The 19,636-nt window shown below is 46.4% G+C and overlaps 1 protein-coding gene across 2 annotated transcripts; it reads left to right on the top strand.

The window, feature by feature from the left end:
• Positions 1 to 331: 331 nt before the first annotated feature.
• On the top strand, positions 332 to 19,185 carry MAPKAPK5 (MAPK activated protein kinase 5). 2 transcript variants are annotated; one of them, XM_038187307.2, is made up of 14 exons: positions 332 to 786; positions 3,477 to 3,550; positions 4,717 to 4,792; positions 5,874 to 5,971; positions 7,443 to 7,551; positions 10,159 to 10,248; positions 10,875 to 10,970; positions 12,188 to 12,268; positions 13,741 to 13,928; positions 16,124 to 16,244; positions 16,900 to 17,030; positions 17,673 to 17,794; positions 18,168 to 18,272; positions 18,990 to 19,185. In XM_038187307.2, exons 1-14 carry the CDS (start codon positions 751 to 753, stop codon positions 19,082 to 19,084), a joined length of 1,422 nt encoding a protein of 473 aa, XP_038043235.1. In that variant the 5' UTR covers positions 332 to 750; the 3' UTR covers positions 19,085 to 19,185. The 2 variants fall into 2 exon arrangements, with proteins under 2 accessions (XP_038043235.1, XP_038043236.1); XM_038187308.2 differs by having other exon boundaries at positions 334 to 786; positions 17,673 to 17,788.
• Positions 19,186 to 19,636: the final 451 nt, after the last annotated feature.

Here is a 19,636-nt window from a genome sequence, read left to right as displayed (position 1 = left end):
TGAGGCGGGACACGGATATAGGGAGAAATGTGCGATTTATTGCGATTTAGTGGATTTATTCGCTTTTATTTGTGCTTCTCACTCCTGGGGGGGGGGGGGCCGGGGGCCGGGCCCCGCCTCCCCTCACGGCTTCGCCTCAGAGCCGCGGGCGGCGCCACCGCAACTCTCGCGAGACTTCGCCTCTGAGCGGGAGGGGGCGGGCGGGAGGCTGAAGGGGGCGTGGCCTCACATAGGTGGGCGGGGTCTCTGTACACTCTTAGCCCCGCCCCCTCCCTTCATCAGCCCGTCCCCTCGCGTGACGTCATCAGTCAGAGCCTGACTCCGCTCAGGCCCCCGGGGCCCTCCTCACCCCCTGGGCGCTTCCAGAGGCGCCCTCCCCGACCGCCTTCCCCTCCCTTTCCCGCTCCTCCAACACCCCAAAAAATCCCCAAACCGCTCTGAGCGGCTCGCGGAGCCCTCCCCCCATCCCCCTTTTGCCGCGTTTCACGGCGGGGAGAGCCTCACCGAGGCTCCGCGCCGCCAGGCGGGGCTGCCCGGCCGAGGTGCCGGCGATGCCTGGCTCCCGGGCGGCGGCTCCGGGGCTGAGCGGCGGCGCTGGGCCCGCCCGCGGCCTCCCTGAGGCGCTGCCGGCCCCCGGCCCTCCCGGCCGGGGATGAGGCGCTGCGGAGCTCGGCCGGGGCTGCCCGTGGCCTAGCGAGGCCCTCCGGTACCCGCTGGTGCCCGGTCCCCCCTGCTGGGCCCCGCGGGAGGATGTCGGGGGAGCACGACATGGACAGGACGATCAAGGTACGGGGGAGGGGTCCCCGTGTATCGGGTTTGGGGTTTGGGGTTAGGGGGAGGTCCCCGTGGGGCTCCGCTGCCTTCCCCCGGGGGCAGGGCCAGGACCCCGGGGGGGTTCTGAGGTGAAATAAGCGAGGAGCGAGGCACTGGGGGGGGCTCCTGGGTTTGTGTGAGGTGTTTGCTGGCACACAGGGTCCAGGAGGCTCCATAAAAGCAAATAAATTCGATAATCAGATGGGTTTCACAAAGATACACACAAAAACTTCCCATATGCTGTTATCTGTCACCTTCCCCTGCTCCCTGCCTTTATCTTCACGGAAATAACCAGCCCCAAGCCCTGTGCTGGGTGCCCTGAGCTCAACAAGAAGCAGCTGAGCTGCTGAAAAGAGCTCAGCCCTTTCTGCTCCCATTAATTTTTTTTTGTAATTGAGTATGTTTCCAATTAGTTCACTCCTTTTGCCTGCTGGAAATGAACGTGAGGGGTGATCTTAGCGTGCAGCCCGAGGTGTAAAGCTCCTTTCCACCTGTGCCCTAAAGGAGACGGTGAGGCGTTCAGGCTTGCCAGAAGAAATAAATGTTGACGTTTTTAGAAAGCATCTTTTAATCCATACATTTGAAATATTTCATGCAGTTTGAATGTTGTGAACCCGTGCTGATAGAGTCCTGATGCGGGATTTGGAGCTCTTGCCCCTGAGGGAGGAGGAGATGTAAGCGATTCCCTCCACCGATGAGCAGCACAGTTCTCAAATGCTGCATTTCACATCGTTAGCAATACCGAGCAGCATTTCTTCGTTACCAGATCATTTGTTTTTACTGCCAAATTCTACAGCTACTTCTGAGTAAAGGTTGGAATCCTGAAAAAAAAGTTGGCTTTTTATTCAAAACAACACTGCATGCCCAGAACGTGAAAGAGGAAATAAATTATCCTGTATTAAAAATTAACGGATCTGTGGTAATTGAACTTATCCCTCAGGAGCTGAGAGCTGCCCAGCCGTATTCTCATGTCATTTGACTCGCAGAGCACACGCTTCCCAATTCCTGATCAAATTCCGTGTTCTGCCTCACTGAAATGGATAAAACGGGGTCTGTGCTGTCGCAGAAGGAGCACGAGGCAGTAGAAAAAGTTTTGTCCAGGTTGGGTTTGTGTGTGGGGACAGATCTCTTCTTAATCCAACCTGTGCAGCTGAAAAGCAGATCTGGTTTGGGACAGGCAGTTTCAAAGCTCTTCTCGGGTTTTGGAATAGGAGCAGCAGAATTCGGGGCTCTGCTATAAAAAACTAACTGGTTATCGCCCAACCATGGTGCTGCTCCAGAGCACTTCAGCGTTTGGTTCACCCCTTCAGGAGGCTGGCTGGCTTCAAAAGTTAAATGAGCCTGAGCTTGAAAACATATTATGTGGAGAAAATACTTCACACTTCAGAAGAGCCCTTTCTCAGCTCAGGATGCTTTTCTGAAACTGAGTTTTTGTTCAAACTGTGGTGCCTTCAGTTCTGTGTCTGAATAGCGGGAAACTTAAACTGGCTTTTCCCTTACGTTCCTCTCACAAGTTGGTGAAATTTGTGGTAAAATTGATAAGAGAAAGTTTTTGTGGTTCTACTGGAAACAGCAAACCGCGTATAATCCGTTCTTCCTTTTCTTCCCCTTCCTTTTAAAACCCTTCCCAAAGTCTCCAGTTAGAAGCTAACCTTAACTTTTTCCTTTCCACCTCTCCCTCTGGTCACTTACGATTTATGCAGTGCCCACTCCGGACTACCTCAAAAATGAAATTTCCCATTCCTCTCTGCCTTTACCCTCTGAAATCCCTTCAGATATTGCCTTAAACACCAGCTTCTCTCCAAAGGGCCGCAGGTTGTGAAGGAAAGCTGAGGGAAGGGGGACGCTGACCTGCAGGACGTTGCTTTGTGGGTGGGCAACTTCATTTTTTTCCCCTGTGCGTCTGGTGCCAGCTCTTGTTTCCACCTCCTCCTGGTGGGATTTACCAGGCAGCTTTCTGGAAGCCGATTCTCAACGCACGTAGCAGCGCTGACAGAAGCCCAGAAGTGGAGTTTTGTGGCGTGTGTTACGGTTTGTGCCGCCGCCGTCACGGCCCGTGCGGGGACGTGTTGGAGCGTGGCAGCGCCCGGGCTGTGTCGTAACAAAGCCAAAAGGATTTGGACAAAGGGATTACAAACAGGAGCTGGGTTCATTATCAGACAAGCCAAAACTAGTCATGCGGTGTTTAATATGCAGGAGGGTGATGCCAAAGGTTTGCTAACCCGAAGAAAGCAGAAAAGTGACTTTATTTTACTGTCTGACCCAAAAGTACATAAAAATGATGAGATTGGGCCTTGTAACTTGTAACTGCTCGTTTTTAGGCAGAAGGCTGGTTTTTCCCTTCCCAACTCTTGAAGTGCCCTTTATATGTCTCTGTGTTAACGCCACAAGATCCACTTGCTTTCGGTAATCCTGCTTCAAAGTGCTGGGCCGAGCAGTGCCCGCAGCACGGAGCCCGTTGTGTGCTGAGATAACGCTGCGTTATTTTGTGAGCATTTGCACTTGTGTCTAATTCCCCGTGGGGAACCAAAACTCTGGAGCAGGCTCTTTGCGCTCTGCTCTCTTGCAAATCAGTTCTGCTGAGCTGTTTTTTTGGATGGGACGCAGTCATTTATGTATTTTTTTTCATTCTCTCCCCCCTCCCCCTGCTCCTTCTCGCGCAGGAAACGTCCATTTTGGAGGAGTACAACATAAACTGGACGCAGAAGCTGGGAGCTGGCATCAGCGGTCCCGTTAGGTAAGGCGCTGCGGGGCTCTGTGCTCTCAGCAGGGTGCTGTGATGGTGCTGAAGGCTCCTTCTGAGCAGATAAACGTCCGTGTGCTCCACATGGGGCGTGCTGGGTGTGTGAGCAAGGCGTTGGCTTTTACTGGGTATGGCTGAGGAACAAATTTGTCTTGCTCCTGTCTCGCTACCATGCTCCTGAGGCAAGGCACCAACGGGAATCGGCTGTGAGAGGACAGCACCAGCAAGCGCTGCTCCAACACCTTTGTCCTCCTGATGCCCCTGCCAGGGCGGTGCAAAGGTCGTCCCCGGTGTCGTCACTCGGGGCAGCAGCTATTTTTACCAGCTGGTTTTTCAGATCATCTCACGAGGCCCAAGCAGATAATGCCACCAGCTCCACGCCCAGCACCGGGCCTGCCTGCCCTGGGCTTCTAACCACGGCAGGAGCCGGGTGCTCCCTATAAAATAAAACAAATTCCCTTTTCGACGAGCTCGCTGCCTTTTGGGAGTAGGAATTTGTGCACAAGCTCCGGGAAACAAACCTCTGGGCGCTGGGCAGGGCGAATGTGTGCTGCCACCATTCGTCTTCCTGTCGAGGCAGTTGGTTTCTCCTCATCCATTTTGTGCTGCGCTGCCTCTGATCCCGATGAAAATGCCCCTTTGTTCTCGGTGCCGCTCGCTGCCCGTTAACGTGTGGGCCCTCCCCACTGACGCAGCTCAATTGTTGGCGTTAAATGGGGGAAAGAGGGGAAAAAACGCGTGCGGCTCTGTTGGTGGCCCTACCAAAACGAGGATTTCCATTCAGAGACGCTTTATTTATCGCAGGCTGCATCCTCTGCCGGGGATGCTCAGGCTGCCACTGGGGGGTTTGGGTTTTTTTTAATCACAAGTGACTCCTCATGTTGAGGGGACAGAGTGCCTTGAGCTTGAACTGTTGCCCATTGCTTTGAGTTCTCTTTTTATGCTGAGCCTTGTGTCAGGCATAACGTGTCTGCTTTTGTGGAGGGCCGAAAGCTGAGGCTTTCAGGCTGGGACATGGTAGCAGGTGCCCTGTACGCTGCAGGCTGGGGGTATCCCTGTTAAATCCCGTGCACAGAGCCAGCTCGTAACTACGAATCAATTGCGTGAAGTGTCTCGTTAACACCCCTGCTGACTGAATGATTTTATTGCTGTGATACCAGAGTCTGCGTGAAAAAATCCTCTCAGGAGCGCTTTGCACTGAAAATCCTTCTCGATCGTCCAAAAGCTAGAAACGAGGTACGGTTCCTGTTTGTGCTGCCTGTCTTCTGACACGCCACACAGGCTCTCCCCTCGGGGAAATGGCTGCAGTGGCTCAAAAACTTGCGCTCTGTGGATCCCACTGCACAGGATTCCTCCCCTTTGGTCCTCCAGGCTCGCTGTGCTCGGTCCCTGGAGCACGAGGTGGTGGGTGAAACACAGGGGGGGGTTTATGACCCTGAATTTGCCCCCGGTGTGATCTGTTTGCACAAAAGGCCCACACAGAGCCACGTTTCAAAGCTAGCATTCTCCATGTCCCATGCAACGTAACACAAACAGTTTAGAAGAAATTCTGTTTCCATACATCGCTCTCGGATGCCATTACCGTAAGAATTGCCAAAAATGCCTCAAGTTGCACTCTAAATTGGGCGGGTTTGGCTGTGTGTGAGAAAATAACTCAGCTCCCCGCCACTCTTTGTGGCTTTCTTTGCGGCTTTTGAGGCTGACGTGCCAACGTGTCAGCTGTCGGTCCATTCAGAATGACAGGCTTCAGTTCAGGTTTTCATGAAAGTGAAAAAAAATGGTAATTATCCTAAAATTTAAAGCATTTTCCACTTCCTGATAGGGAGCAAATTCTCATTTAAAATTCCCATGGGAAAAAAAGTTGGTATACAAAGAGCATCAGACCTGGCTGTCCGGGTAGCTCTAAATGGGGTGGGATTCCTCAGGTCCCTGCTTCAGCGAGTCTGAACAGATGAGGCTCCACGTGTCACGAGTGCTGGACTACTCCATTTGGCCATAAAAACATCTGGATTATGGAATTTCAGGTTTTATTCTTGATTTTCCAGATATTTATCAGTTTAAATCGTGTTTTTATTGCAACTTTAAGGCTAGTTCTACCTTGAAATGTCCTTCCTAGTCTGAGCAGTGTAATGGCTGCTGGTCACCTGTATAAATCCTTGGGGGTGTTGCTTATTTTTTGGATAATAGAAGGGCAGTTTTAAACTGTGTGGGAGTGGTGCTGAGCCCCAAACGAGCTCCTGAGTGCTGGGCAGAGGGGGGCAGAGCTGGCCGGGCGCGTGTCGCTGCGTACAGTAACGTTTCTTCCCTTCTCTTCAAGGTACGTCTGCACATGATGTGTGCAACACATCCCAATATTGTTCAAATTATTGAAGTTTATGCTAACAGTGTGCAGTTCCCACATGAATCCAGCCCAAGGTAAGATTGCATAGGGTGATTGACTCCCACAGCTTGCTTTCCATGTTTAGGCCAAGGTATAGTGGAGTTTGCTTTTTTTTTTTCCTCCTTTTTCCCCTAATCACAGTGTAACCAAATTAAACATTTATGGAGGGTTCCAGACACGATATTTGACTTCAGGCTACAAAACACTTATTACCCACCACCACCCTTCCTCCTCAATGCCCAAACCTTTGCATATTGAAATGAATTTGCATCCTTCGGTACTGGTTTTGAATGCATCCTCATTTCTGAGGTCTTCCATTGATTCAGTCTGTGATACTTGCATTGTCTGAGAGGATAAAATAGCTTCCAGCTTCTGTCCTGCTTCAATATTACTTTAGTAGCATGAATTGGATTGTTTGTAACCTTTCAGGGTCCTTCTGCTTTCAAAGCACTGTTAAAGCAGGATTGGAGCGGCAACTTTTGTCGCTGCCTAGAATCCTCAGGGAGATCCTTTTATATGATGGTGATGACCGTGAGACAGTGGAAAACAGCGCCGGTCTTCCTTTAAAAACAAAACAAAGAAAGAATCGTTTCTAAAAATACCAGGTCCTGCCCTGTAAACCTAATGCATAGTCCTTCTTGAAACAAACGTAGCAAAACGTGAGCCAGATGTTATTTTTCAAAAGTTAATGTGGCTTGGGTTAAAAAAAAGTCTTAATATTGGTTGTTACTTGAGGCAGGGGGGGATAGCTGGGAGAAATAAAGACCTGGGACTTGTCTTAGTCTGATGATTTTGCTGTGTGGTGAGAACTAGAGGTTAGTTTCTTGAGGATCACCACACTTCCTACTCCTTGACCTTCACAATGATGGCAGTAGAGCTGCAAATTGAAGTCAGGAGGTGCAGTAGAGTATCCAGACTCGAAAGCACCGAGGACTACTCTCGACCTCCTGCTTCTCAGTTGCCACGAGCACCGTTAGCACCTAGGCAGCGAGGGAGGCGAGCTGGTGCCTCTGCGAGGATGGGTGCAGGCCGTGCTCTCAGCCAGCCCGGGTTTGGAAGCTGTTTGACGTGTTTAATGCAAGACTCTGCCTGCCCCAGTATTGTTTGAGGGCAGATGACACACCGATGTGTCTAGCTGGCTTCCAGGCCCAGACTGGCTCGCTGGTGGAAGGTCTGAGAGGAGTCTGAATGCATCCACGTAGATGTCCTCAGTGTCTGCGCCAGCTGGAGGTGGGAGCCCAGCTCGGAGAGCAAACTGCAGGCTCCTGGCTGACCATCAGTGAGTCACGTTGTGCTGGGAGCCAGAAAGTCCTGCAGTTTGTGTGGTTAAAGTCAAAATTATTGCCCCAAAATGGCTAGAGCGACTGTAGAAGCAGCAAGTGTATGTGTCTCTTTTGGCCTGCCTCAGTAGATAAGAAGTGTGCATTATTAGCTTAGCAATTATGTTCTTTTTTTTTTTTTTTTTTGATTATTTTTAATGTAACAACATGAAATGCTTTTAAACAGGGCTCGGCTCCTAATTGTAATGGAGATGATGGAAGGGGGAGAGCTATTTCACAGAATCAGCCAGCACCGGCACTTTACTGAGAAGCAAGCAAGCCAAGTAACAAAGCAGGCAAGTCACAATCCGTGTATAAGCAAATCCATGAATGATAATGGCTAAAGTATTTAACAATTTCCTGGGGCGGGGGGAGTGGGGAAAAAGGAAGCTAAAATAATCCTCCGTTCTGATCCAATGATCATTGCCTGCTTTGTTATAACCTGACAATGCCAAAGTTTTGATAGAAGCAAAGAATCCGAAGGTGTGGGCTAGCTCTGCTGGGTTGGGACCCTGATGTCTCTGCTGTTCTTAGCATTGCTTTTCCTAACGTGGTCTACAGGATGAAGAGAACTCTTTTCCCTCACAATTTTCCTGCTGTTTGCCTTGCTGTTGTTCTCAAAGCGAGATCCAATCCTCCCCAGGCTCGCAGCGTGGCTCCTGAGCTCTGGTTTGGGAATGGCTCTTGGCCTCACCAAAGTCTGAGCGTTTTGCTTGCCCCTCGGGTGGGGCAGTGCAGGCAGAAACACTCGTGTGCCCTGGGCTGGTGGTTTGGAACCTGGGTGCTGTGTTTGGTTTTGTGGGTTGGTTTTTGCCTGTCACATCAGGTCCCAAGAGGATCCTATAACTATAGCTCATGTTTTCTGTGCTCTTTGTTCTGCTTTCCTTCTTCCCTCTCCGTTTCTTTAGGCGGCTCATTCCTGAATGCTGTGTTTTTAGAGGCTCCACGATATTTACTGGGTGTCCATAGGCTGTTTGTGGCTTAGCAGTGTGTTGGCTGTGAGTAGCTTACGCTGCTAGAGCAGGCAGAAAGGGCTCTGGGGGACTCAGTGTGGTGGTTCAGTGTCAGTTTATCTCAGTTCCAGGTGGGCTTGTTCCCTCTCCCAGCATTTGGGTGACTTGTGGTGGCCAGCCAGGGAGCCTGGGTTAGTGGGAAGGCTGCAGGAGAGGCGGTGTGGTTGTGTGCTGGGATGTCCTTTCCAGGGAGCCACAGCAGAGGAGCAGCTTGTGCCTGCAAGGAACCACGAGGCATAAAGGTGTTGCTCTCAGAATGGCTGAGCCCTTTCTTCTGCACAGAAATTGGCACCACAGCATGAACGGAGGGCCCGAGTTGCCTTCGTCTGCTTCTTGCAGAGGTGGTAGTGACATTCCTAAATAGAGATTTACAAACTGTAGGTGAGACATTGCAGATACGAGGCCTTGAATAGCCTGTTCCCTCGCCGGTGGGAATGAATAAAATGAAGGAAAGAGAACCTGAAAGGAGATCTCACAGCATTTGATGTAAATTGACAGGATTGTGTATGAACATACCCCTGTCCTGATCTCCTGCCTCCCTCTGAGCTGGGGAGATGTCTGGTACAGAGCCAAAATACAGGGGCCCATCATTTCATCTCAATTTTCTGTCTTGTGCTTTGAGTTTTCTAATGAAATGCTAATTGTGCTGTTACCTCTTCGGCTTCATCCAGCAAAGAAATTAGGAGGAATTACAGAATTCTTGACAGCTTATTGTCATGTCTTTTGAGGGATTTGATTTTGGCAGTGCAAGGCAGCTTCTAGGATTAACCTGTTGGAAAAATCGTTTAGAGCTATGTAAAAAGATGAGATCTGAATTGAATGCTGATTTTGTGTGCACTTAGGTATTGATGTGCCAAGTAACTCCTTGCATTACTGTTTATATAAATTTATTTTGGTAGTGACATTAAAGCCTTATTCTTTTACCTGGTGATTGTTTGTGACTGTCTTAACTACAGACCTTAGCTCCTTGTACCCAGTAATAGTTAAAACCTTGTGAAGCTACCTTATTTTATCTGAGAATGTGCTCGTGTTTGTTCCTGAGCTGCATTTCTGCTGAATTTCTGCATCCTGAGCTGAAGTTCTTCCATCAGAAATTTGCAGTGTTGTGAGGGCTCAGCACTTTGCCCAGGGTGCTGTGTGTGTGTACGATCTCCCAGCAGGAATACCTCCAAATAAGAGTCATGGGGCTTTGCATTTCTTTTCCCTCAGTAATGCTGTTTAAGTATTTATGCTGTGTTTTTCTTTAAATGGGTTGCACTTTCAGATGTACAGTCTGTAGAGCTTTCACGGCCAGGTTACAGACTTCTAAACCATGGCAGTGTAAGCAGTTGGCTTTGAAAGAACCAAGGAATGCATTTCTGTGTCATACTGCATGAAAGGAATAAACTGCAGGCACTACCTTCCAGAATTAAAGGACAACGTTGCCTGAGTGTTGGCTCTTAAGTCAGTAACAAACACAATAAAATATTTGCAGAAATATTGAAGCAAGAGCTCAGAGTGTTGTCTTTGGAGGGCTTGCAGGCACATTTAGTGGCCCTGTGGGCCTGGCACAGCTTATAAGGGGACACTTGTGATCCATTACACTTCTGGGGGTTGTAGTAAAGCCTGAGTTGGTCAAACTAAAGAGGCTGGGAAGCTGAATATAACTTAGCTTTTATTTTCTGTTTGCTTTGAGTGAAATGTGAACTGCGTAGCTCGGTTGGTTTCATTTCCCAGTCCTCACGCTTTCCTGCACGATTGCTCTGTGTGGCTGGGGTTGTCTTCTCTGAGAATCCCACCCAAGTGGAATTAAAAAGGTTGGGGCCTAAGCAATGTCCTTTTTCAAACTAAAATAACTCTCCTGAAGCAGGAGTTCTGTAATTGTAGTTGATTTATTGTGCCCTTTTTCAGATAGCTTTGGCTTTGCAGCATTGCCACTCACTAAACATTGCACATAGAGACCTCAAGCCTGAGAATCTCCTCTTCAAGGATAACTCTTTGGTAAGATTAAGGCTTAATACTCTTTTTGTACTGCTGAATTCTCTAAAATGGCTCAATGTTGATTTTCAGAACAGCTTAAAAATGTAAACTGTCAGTAATGCAATGTTTTGGTGACAAAAAGGAATGATTTCTTTGGCTTCATGCTTTTCCATACTCTGATCTGCCTGAAGGACAGATCCGAGAACAGTGCCTCTGGTGTTCAGCATGGGCCAGGTTCTCCACCTCAGCACAGAATCCTGCTGGGATGAGGGGAAAATTCTCTGCCCACTTCTCCTCTGGTGTCATCAGGGTGTTTTATACGTGCAGCGTAGGTGCTTTGACTGAAGCATGCTGCCATGCTGCCTGTTTCTTTCCTCTCTTGCTCGTAACCACCCTGCATACACAGCGACCTCCCTACAATGCATTTAGTGCTCTCCAAAGCTGAGAGGGGGCTGCTTTGACCCAGAGCTCCCAGGAAGACAAAAATGATGGCAAAGATCAGTGTAACATCTTCTAGCTGCATTGTGGGATGATAAAGGTATAAATATAAACGAGGAATACATGTGCCAAAGGGAAGATGAGTAGGAAGCGATAAGGATGTAATAGAAAAGCTGATTTTATGCTGAAACCTCTCCTCCTTGTTTTAGGACGCACCTGTTAAATTGTGTGACTTTGGATTTGCCAAAGTAGACCAAGGTGACTTGATGACACCACAGTTCACTCCATATTACGTAGCACCTCAGGTAATGAACGATCACAGTTCTAGGTTATAGGGGAATGATGATCTTTATTGCCTGCGTCTTCAAAACCATATAATTTATAAAGCCTTTGCTGTCTTGTTGAAGGCTTCTGGGTGCAGGAATCTTCAGTAGATGTGTAGGAGCCACCTTTCGAGGTTGAGTGCTACAGTGATGAGATCATGAGGCACATTTCAGACTGAGTTCTCAGTGCTGACTTACTGCTGATGCCTCTTGACTCTCCCAGTCCTGACTCCTACTAGTGAGATTGCTCCAGTATTTTAAAAACTGGCCTTTTACTGTGTTAAAGGAATTGGTTTGGAAAAGTACCTGCTTTGCAGTCCTTCTCCTAGCTCAGGCTCATACAAGGTTATGAGTTTCAAAATGACCGTGCTGAGACAATAAGGTTCTGTAAAGGCAATTGCTTAGAAGGGGGCAGCATCAGAGGGTTATCCTTTGACTTGGCCCCCTTGTCATTATGCATTAGGACATAATTTATAGTTACAGACAGGCTGTTTTCTGTAGTGCTGCTTTACCCACTTTTTCTTTTGTACTTTGTGTTGGAATCCTGAAGGAATTATAAGAAAACTGCAGATAAATACTTAATTATGGTACTGAGCATGTCGGCAGCCTTAATGACTAGGAAGAGCAGCTGCACAGATCAGAGCCATGCAGCCACAGCTGAGTGCCCTGAACGCTTCCTCAGCTGGAGCTTTGTGGTGAAGGGCATATGCTCTACAGACAGGGCTTTTAAAAAGAAGTCAGCTACCAAACGCACATAAAGTTTTTCCTAAGTATATTTAAACTGTAGATTTTTGTAGAAACTCACAGATTCGAAAAGGGAGGGACAAATTTGACTTGATTTGTTCATGGGGGAGGCACAAAGGGACATCTCTGGAGCTAGGCTTACCCTCCAAACACTTTAAACTCCAGTTCCAAAGCATGGAGGTGTTAGAACTTCTTGGACAAAACAGGTGTGAGCAATTGCTTTAATTCAGGCACAACTGGGGGCTTCATCTAAAAGAGCAAAATATTTTAGGTGGAATTTTCCCCCATGTAGTAAGTTTCAGTCTTTCTTAGAACAGTTTGAGTTTGGTAGAATCTTCAGCAGCCAGAATAAATCCACCAGTGGGAAATTTATGAGACATCTGGCATAGGCGTTGCTGTTTGTGGTATCTGTAAATGAGGTGTGTTTTGCAATTTTTTTCCTCTCATTGCAACAGGTATTGGAGGCACAAAGGCGACACCAGAAAGAAAAATCTGGTATTATCCCCACCTCACCGACACCTTACACTTACAACAAGGTAAGCTGTGGAACAGCCTACATGTCAAGGTCTTTAAAGCATATTGTTCTGGCTTTTTTTTCCTCCACAGGTGTGTCTGCTGTAAATGTAGTTTATAGACACAGTGTATATCACCTGAGACAATCAACTTTGTCATCAAATTTCACAGTTATGACCAGGAGCAATAAAGTTTGGATCTCTATGACACAGATGCATTAAAGATACATTAATATCCTCTGTGTAAACCGATCACAGAACCTGTCCAGCCCCTCAGCTCTCCAAATCTGCCCTTGGGCAGCTTTCCACCGTCACCTGAACCTGAAGTTCAGGACTCTTCTCGCACTTGGCTGCGTGTTCCTGCCCCTCCTTGCACTGGCATAAGCCAGCAGGATTCCCCTGGAGGACTGATAGGGCTGGAACCCAAGCCAGTAGAGGAGGAAAGATCAGCTGCACAAATGCTGGCGTTGGCAGGAAAGAAATACTGCGGCTGCATGAACAGGGTCAGAGCAAGGCCTTCCAGCCCCAGCCTGCACCGTGCCAAAACCAAGTGGTGACAGAGCTGAAGGATGGGGCCTGATCGAAGCTCAAGTCGAAGTCCAGGCTGCTACAACCCTCTTCCCTCCTTCAGTCACGTTGGTGTTGCATGAACACAGTGATCCAGACGGGAAGCTTTCAGCTTCTTTTCTGAGGTGCTTTTTGGCTGGATCCACCCCTGGCTGGGCTCGTTCTGTACCTCACCCACAGTAACTGGTGCAGGGCAGGGAGGGGAGCGTGGAGGGCGGTTGGGAGCACGGCGTCAGCAGCTGTGAAATCCTGTAAAGCTCCAGGCCTTCTGGAGCTTCTTCAGCTCCGTGTTTTTTGCTGCAGACCTCTCTGAACAAGTATTTCTGGCAGCTCATTAGTTTGCTGTTTGGTTATTTTAGTCTCACATTCTTAAAAAAGTGACTATCTAGTATCCTGATTCATGTTCTGATGGTCAGAGACAAGGGTTCAGATACCCCGAGAGACGCAGTGAGCATGCAGGCTTGTGCCTGACACACTGCCTGTTTCCATGCAATTCACTGCTGCATAGCAGAGAGTTACAGGAGCGAGTTCTGTAAACAAGAGAGCTTGGGTGCTGGGACTAGTTTGGTTTGGCAGCATCTTGTGCTTATATATCTGCCAGAAACATATTTTAAAATACACTTTTAAAGCAAACTACCAGGTAGAAATAGTGATCTGGTACGTTTCACTTAAAGGAATAGATAAAACATAAAGCAGCTAATGGGGAGAAAAATACGTAGTAAATGTTATTTCTGTAATTTTTGTAATTTTGACTTTACAGATTTGCTCCTCCTCTCTCATAAAGGTGTTTGGATGGGTCTTTAGGAGGAGGCTGAGCTGTGCTTCTGCTTTTGTAGGGAATTGTGTAAAGCTTTTAACATAGGTTAAAAGTTTTTTAACCACTGCTTGCTGCAAATCGCGCCCCAAAGTGATCGTTTCCTTGCTTTCAGAGCTGTGACTTGTGGTCCCTGGGTGTCATTATTTATGTGATGCTGTGTGGGTACCCTCCGTTCTACTCCAAACACCACAGTCGGACAATTCCCAAGGACATGCGGAAAAAGATCATGACGGGGAGTTTTGAATTTCCAGAGGAAGAGTGGAGCCAGATCTCAGAGATGGCGAAAGACATCGTGCGAAAGTGAGTCGGTTGAGGAAAATGTGGTATTGCTCTTTGCTTGTATTAAGAAATTGGAAAATCACATGAAAGTGCATTGTCACAAAGGGATCACTTTTCCAAAGGCGGGGTAAATTGTCTGCAGAACATACAGCTGAAAAAGTTTCTATGTTCAATGCAAAAGAAGTTTGGTAAATTTTTTTCCCCTCTCTTCTTTTCTCCCTAACTATTGTGTGCAAATTTTGATGTTTCCTGTGTCTGAAGTTGTTAGAGCACTGTGCATGTAGTCTGTGGAGGGAGCAGGTATGCTGGCACGTCTGCAAGTGCTCTCTAGGTGGACATCTCCTGTGGCAATGTCTAAACTTCCATTAAAATCAAGGCCTAATAGAAACTGGACAACTAAGTACAGTAGATCTGTCCCGTAGAAGCCTGTGCACACACTCGACAGCCTAAAAGGAGTCGAGAGGGAAGAATGAGACGGGAGGTTAAGATCTGTCACAAGGTGTCAGACTATGAGACGAGGTTTTCCACTGATATTCTATTCTAAAAGCTTCTGGGAGCTGTTTATCATGCAATACACGTCTCTCAACTGCAAATATTTCACACGTTGTGATCCAGTGATCCTGTTTGAAAGCAATGTCCTGACCTCACTTCTTTTTTTTTTTAAAAGCAAGAGGGACTTACTGCCTTTGTTTACATCACCAGAGGAACTGGGAGGATAAAAGCAATATAAATAGAAAAAAAAATCAATCTATTAAACAATTTGAAACTGTTGCTGTCTTTTCTGATGTAATGTAAAGCCTCCAAGGACTTAGCACAGTTTGGGAAGGGTGCTGAGACCTGTTTATAGCAGTGCAGGAGAGCCCGCAATCTTTCAACGCATAAACTGCAGGTTATGCTGCGGTGAAAATTCTGTTTAAACCAAGGTCAACAGTCAAAAGATGTAATTGTGTTTTAAAATGGCCATGAAACTCAGCTCACAGAATGTTGTCACTTGTATTCAGCTAACTCAATTCTCTGAATGATGCTGTCAGGGCTCCCTTTCCTGTCTGCCTCTCTTTTCCATCCAGAGCCTGGATTTGAGTTTGTAGTGCAGGAATACGTTGAGAATTTTGGAGGATTCTCCACGTTATTTATGTATGCAGCTAATCAAGTGGAGTCTTGCTTTTGGAGGTCACATTTTGCATTCAAGTGACCGCTTCCTTTCAGGTGTGTCTGGTTGATTTCTGACCTCAAGCACCTGAGGATAGATTAGGACTTTGAAAACCGATGGAGAAGGAATGCATCTATCTTGGGTCTTGGATTAATTCTCAACCGACGACCTGTTTGGCAGCGTGGCCTTGCCAGTGAAATTTATGAGCTAGCCTGTGGTCCTGCTGACATTTTGTAGAAGTTATTTCCACTTTCTTGGTGCATTAAACAATTCTGCTCTGCAGCCAGGAAGCTGATTTAGAGCATTGTCTGAGAAAGCACGACAAAGTCATCAAGTCATTCTGTTTCTAATTTAGACACTTGGAACAACTTGTCAGTGCTCTGTGCGAAATGTTGCTTATTTTTACTAAACAGTTATGATTATCATGAGAACGTGAGGTTATCCAGAAAAGCTCTTTCCAGGGTCTCGTTCCAGTCAAATTTAACTCAGTGGGCTTTTCAGAGGTTTCAGAATAATGTCGCTTTTTATTTCAAGTTGCTGTAGCTTGTCAAAGCATCTGTTACTTGAGGCTTTTACAGAGGAAAAAAGCCAAGGGGTTGGTGGAAGCAGCTAACTCAGAGAACAGGTTTCCAGCTTTGAAACTTCGCCCAGCCCGGAGTCCTTGGTTTGCATATAGACTGTCACGCAGATGAGCTCTAGATGTGCATTTCCAGAGCGTGTTGTTTCCAGTCTATCTGGAAGGTAATTTCCCACGTGGGAGGATGTTAATACAGAGTTCAGCTGAACACAGTGTTACCAAAATGGTCTGCAGTGCCTGTCTTTACGCTGAGTTGCTGAATACAACCTAGTGAGCTGTGAGAACCTTACAGTATCAGCTGCAGTGAGGGGCAGTCAGGCTGACAAAGTCAGACTGCCTCGGGGCCAGCTTCGTGTTTTAGTTATTAGGAGTGGTTTCTTTTTTGGTCTCTCTAATGTTTAGAGATTGCTAAGTGCTCTGATCCCAGACAGAGCAGCACATTGTAAATCAATCATGACTGCTTTATGGACTGATTGATTCCTCTCCCAGGCTGCTGAAGGTCAAACCTGAGGAACGGCTGACCATTGAAGGTGTGCTGGACCATCCCTGGCTCAACTCCACCGAGGCACTTGATAACATCCTACCCTCTGCCCAGCTGATGATGGACAAGGTCTAAACAATGTTTTGTTTAATCAGGAATGTTGCACAGAGGAGCTGGATAGCTCCCGGGTGGTTTGAGTGTTTTCTTTCACATAGTGCTCTGTAGACAAAGAGCTTCCCTTCTGCTTTAATGAGAGCCAGAGATATTTTTAAGAAAATGGAAACAGTTCAGTTTGAGGTTCAGGCTAGGAGGAGAAGCTCCAGGACTGTCAGTGCTAACGAGTGGAGAACAGAGTACAACAGTAAAAATGACTGAGGACTCTTCTGGAGGTCTTTGCTGGTTTTTCCCCATGTTTTATATCTGACTGCAGCTATGACCTCGTTAATTAGAAGCAAATGAATACCCCTCGCTTTTTTTTTTTTTTTTTTTTAATGCTGCACAAATAGGGGTACAGTCAGCTCTCATAAGCATATGAACATGAGATGTAGGGATGATTCTTCATCCTGTTCAGCCCCTGTGAGGCTGGAGTATATTTTCCTACAGATAACGATGGCAGTTCTAATGCACGCCTAATTTTTGTTACGCATCTCTGAAATGGATAGGACAAGTGAATAGGGTTTTGATGCCTTTTTTCTTTCTGTCCATGGCTAACATTGTCCATATGTTGTCCTTTAATTCCCAAAGGAGCTAATTAAAACATCAACCACAACTCTTCTCGTTCCAGGCGATGGTTGCAGGTATACAACAGGCTCATGCAGAGCAACTTGCGAACATGAGAATCCAAGACCTCAAAGTCAGTCTCAAACCCCTTCACTCCGTCAACAACCCCATCCTGCGCAAAAGGAAATTGCTGGGGTAACTCTCTACAGCTTTTTCTGAAAGATCAAGATGTAGGCAGCTGTGATGCCTGGAGAGTGACTTAGAGCGTGTTACCGGTTCATTCAATTGTAACCACGCTCCTAAATTTCTGATTTGGTTTACATACTCTTCATGCTGAAGTGGATTGTTGGATTCAAGTGATACTAGAATAATACAGTGCCTCTTTCAAGATCTGCCAGTGCAGGCAGGAAGGAGGTGGAGTAGTGTTATTACATTATACAGGCACTCGAACAGATCCGTTATGAGAAGATGAGGCACATGTTGAGTAGGGAAAGGCAAACTGGGAGAAAGAATTAAAGAATTCCAAGACTTTTTCCAGATCCTGACATTTATATACAAAAAAAAAAAAAAAAGTCAAGTAATCTCTCTTTGGGTTACCTATCTGAAAAATAGAATAATGTATTTTAGGATTACCCTTCAATTACTTTGAATTAACATTTATTTTTCTTCATATTTGAAGCGGTCTCATAATGCAGCACATTGTAATAATTAATGCTGAATGTCTCCCTCTCACAGCTCTCCAGACAGTGAAAGAGAGAGCTGTACTGGTACAGTTATGCAATGTGTAGCGGACTCGAGTTGCATTCCAATTGTAATTGTTTCCTCCTTGTTCTGCAGCACTAAGCCGAAGGATGGTGTTTACATCCATGACCCGGAGAATGGAAGTAACGATTCCAATGTGGCTCTGGAAAAGCTCAGAGATGTGATTGCGCAGTGCATTCTACCGCAGGCTGGTAAAGGTTGCCACTTTTAAGAAAGTTACATTCCTAAATATGCAAGGCACTGACTTTGTGCTGTGCCTCACGATCAGTCTGGATTAGCAGTGAAGAAGGACAGACGAGCTGTCTTCTTCAAAAAGAAGACAAAGCTCCTATCCTAGTCTGCCTTGTTTCTGTGGACACTAGTTGTAGTGCATGTATAATAATTAGTGCCAACAGTAACATGTGGAGCTGTTAAAATAACTTGGAGACAGGAGTGTCTGTTTTCAAGCCAATTTCTTAGTTTGCATGAAGCAAGGGGGAATAACTGTACGTGTTGTTGTTTACTGAAGCTCTGAGTGTTGCTGAGAGGCAGAATGACAAACCTCCCGTTCATCTTTGTTCTCCTAAACAGGAGAGAATGAAGATGAGAAGCTGAATGAAGTGATGCAGGAGGCGTGGAAATATAATCGGGAGTGTAAGTTGCTGCGAGACACTCTTCAGAGCTTCAGCTGGAATGGTGAGGAACTCCTCTTTCCTTCAGGGTGGTGCTAGCGCAGGGTGAAGGAGAGAGAGCAGGGACCTTATTATGTGGAAATGAAAACAAACTTGAGTTTGTGCCACACTGATTGAGGTTCCCACACTGTTTCAGCCCTTCTCCAACATGGATATTTTAGAAATGAGGTTTAAAGTTCTGCTTTAAAATTCCTCTTTGAGGTTCAGGGTAGAGTTTTCAAAGGCACCAAGTCATTTGGGAACTTAATAGCACAGATGGATCATCACTTTAGAAACTGCTTTAGCTGATCCGAGCTGGTTTCCTTCCAGCTGTTTATTATCCTCTTTCTGGAGGCTGCTGCCTTTATCTATGTCAGCACAACATCTCTTCTATTCAATTTAGAAAGGAAATGGAATTAAACTAGGCCAGCTGCTTTTGGGAGTGTTTGATGGCTCCGTGACAAACCAGGGCAGTGGCACCAGCCAGGTTCACAAGGCTTGGCCATGTCTCTTCCTCATTTTTTTTTCTTTTTGTTTTTAATTTAAGTTTTTAATTTCCCTCTCTTTTTTTTTTCTTTCTTTTTTTTTTTAATGGAATTAGAGATCTTAACTGATTTGGTGGCCTTGCAAAAGTTGTCCTAAATGTCTCTGTACTTTGTGTTCAGCCAGCGTATGATGCCAGCCATAATTACTTTCCTCCTTCTGCCCAGCACCTGCTGACTACCTCTTTTTTTCCTTTCAGGCAGAGGATTCACAGATAAAGTGGATCGACTAAAACTGGCAGAAATAGTAAAACAAGTTATTGAAGAGCAGACAAACTCCCATGACTCTCAATAGCTGGAGCTTCTTAATCTTATTTTTTTTACCATTTAAGATTTATTCTTTAACTGTAAAAAGTATTTTTATGTAAATTAATAAATCATAATTATTTCATGAAATTTCCATACTGCTTGAAAATGCTGTATAGTTGTAGATACAAAAAATCATTGGTACTGTAATATTTTTTTAAAACTCAGTTCCTTGAGGTATATATGATCACTTATGTACTGTTAATCATGAGTCCCCCCAGATGGGGCAAATTATATTGTTAAAGACCATTCTTTTTCTTAATAACCAGTTGCAGAAGCTGCCTTCCATCTGCTATACATACAGCCAGCTGCAGTGACTATATATGTGAACAAGACAGCCACAGTTTCTCAACACCCTGCTCAGTAAGTACTTGAAGCAAGTGCTGTGAAATACAAACTTCATAGCTATCCTTTGCACCTAAATTCTGAGTCTTTATGTAGAGGCAACAAAATAGCCTTCTGTTTCGCTAGATGACCCAAGAGCCGTGCTTGGCCTTGCCAAGGGCACCTGAGTCCAAACGCTTGCTGCATTTTTCAGTTC

Source organism: Anas platyrhynchos, chromosome 16 (assembly GCF_047663525.1).
Source record: "Anas platyrhynchos isolate ZD024472 breed Pekin duck chromosome 16, IASCAAS_PekinDuck_T2T, whole genome shotgun sequence".
Classification (NCBI taxonomy): Eukaryota; Metazoa; Chordata; class Aves; order Anseriformes; family Anatidae; genus Anas; species Anas platyrhynchos.
Note: the sequence above shows the minus strand (reverse complement) of the source record. Positions and strands in the feature narration are given on the sequence as shown.

What these genes read in the sequence shown, in the direction of transcription:
- MAPKAPK5 (XM_038187307.2), top strand. Translation starts at nt 751, where the DNA reads ATGTCGGGGGAGCACGACATGGACAGGACGATCAAG. An exon ending in CCACATGAATCCAGCCCAAG is followed by an intron (nt 5,972 to 7,442) that starts GTAAGATTGCAT and finishes GCTTTTAAACAG; the next exon opens with GGCTCGGCTCCTAATTGTAA. An exon ending in TCTACCGCAGGCTGGTAAAG is followed by an intron (nt 17,795 to 18,167) that starts GTTGCCACTTTT and finishes TCTCCTAAACAG; the next exon opens with GAGAGAATGAAGATGAGAAG.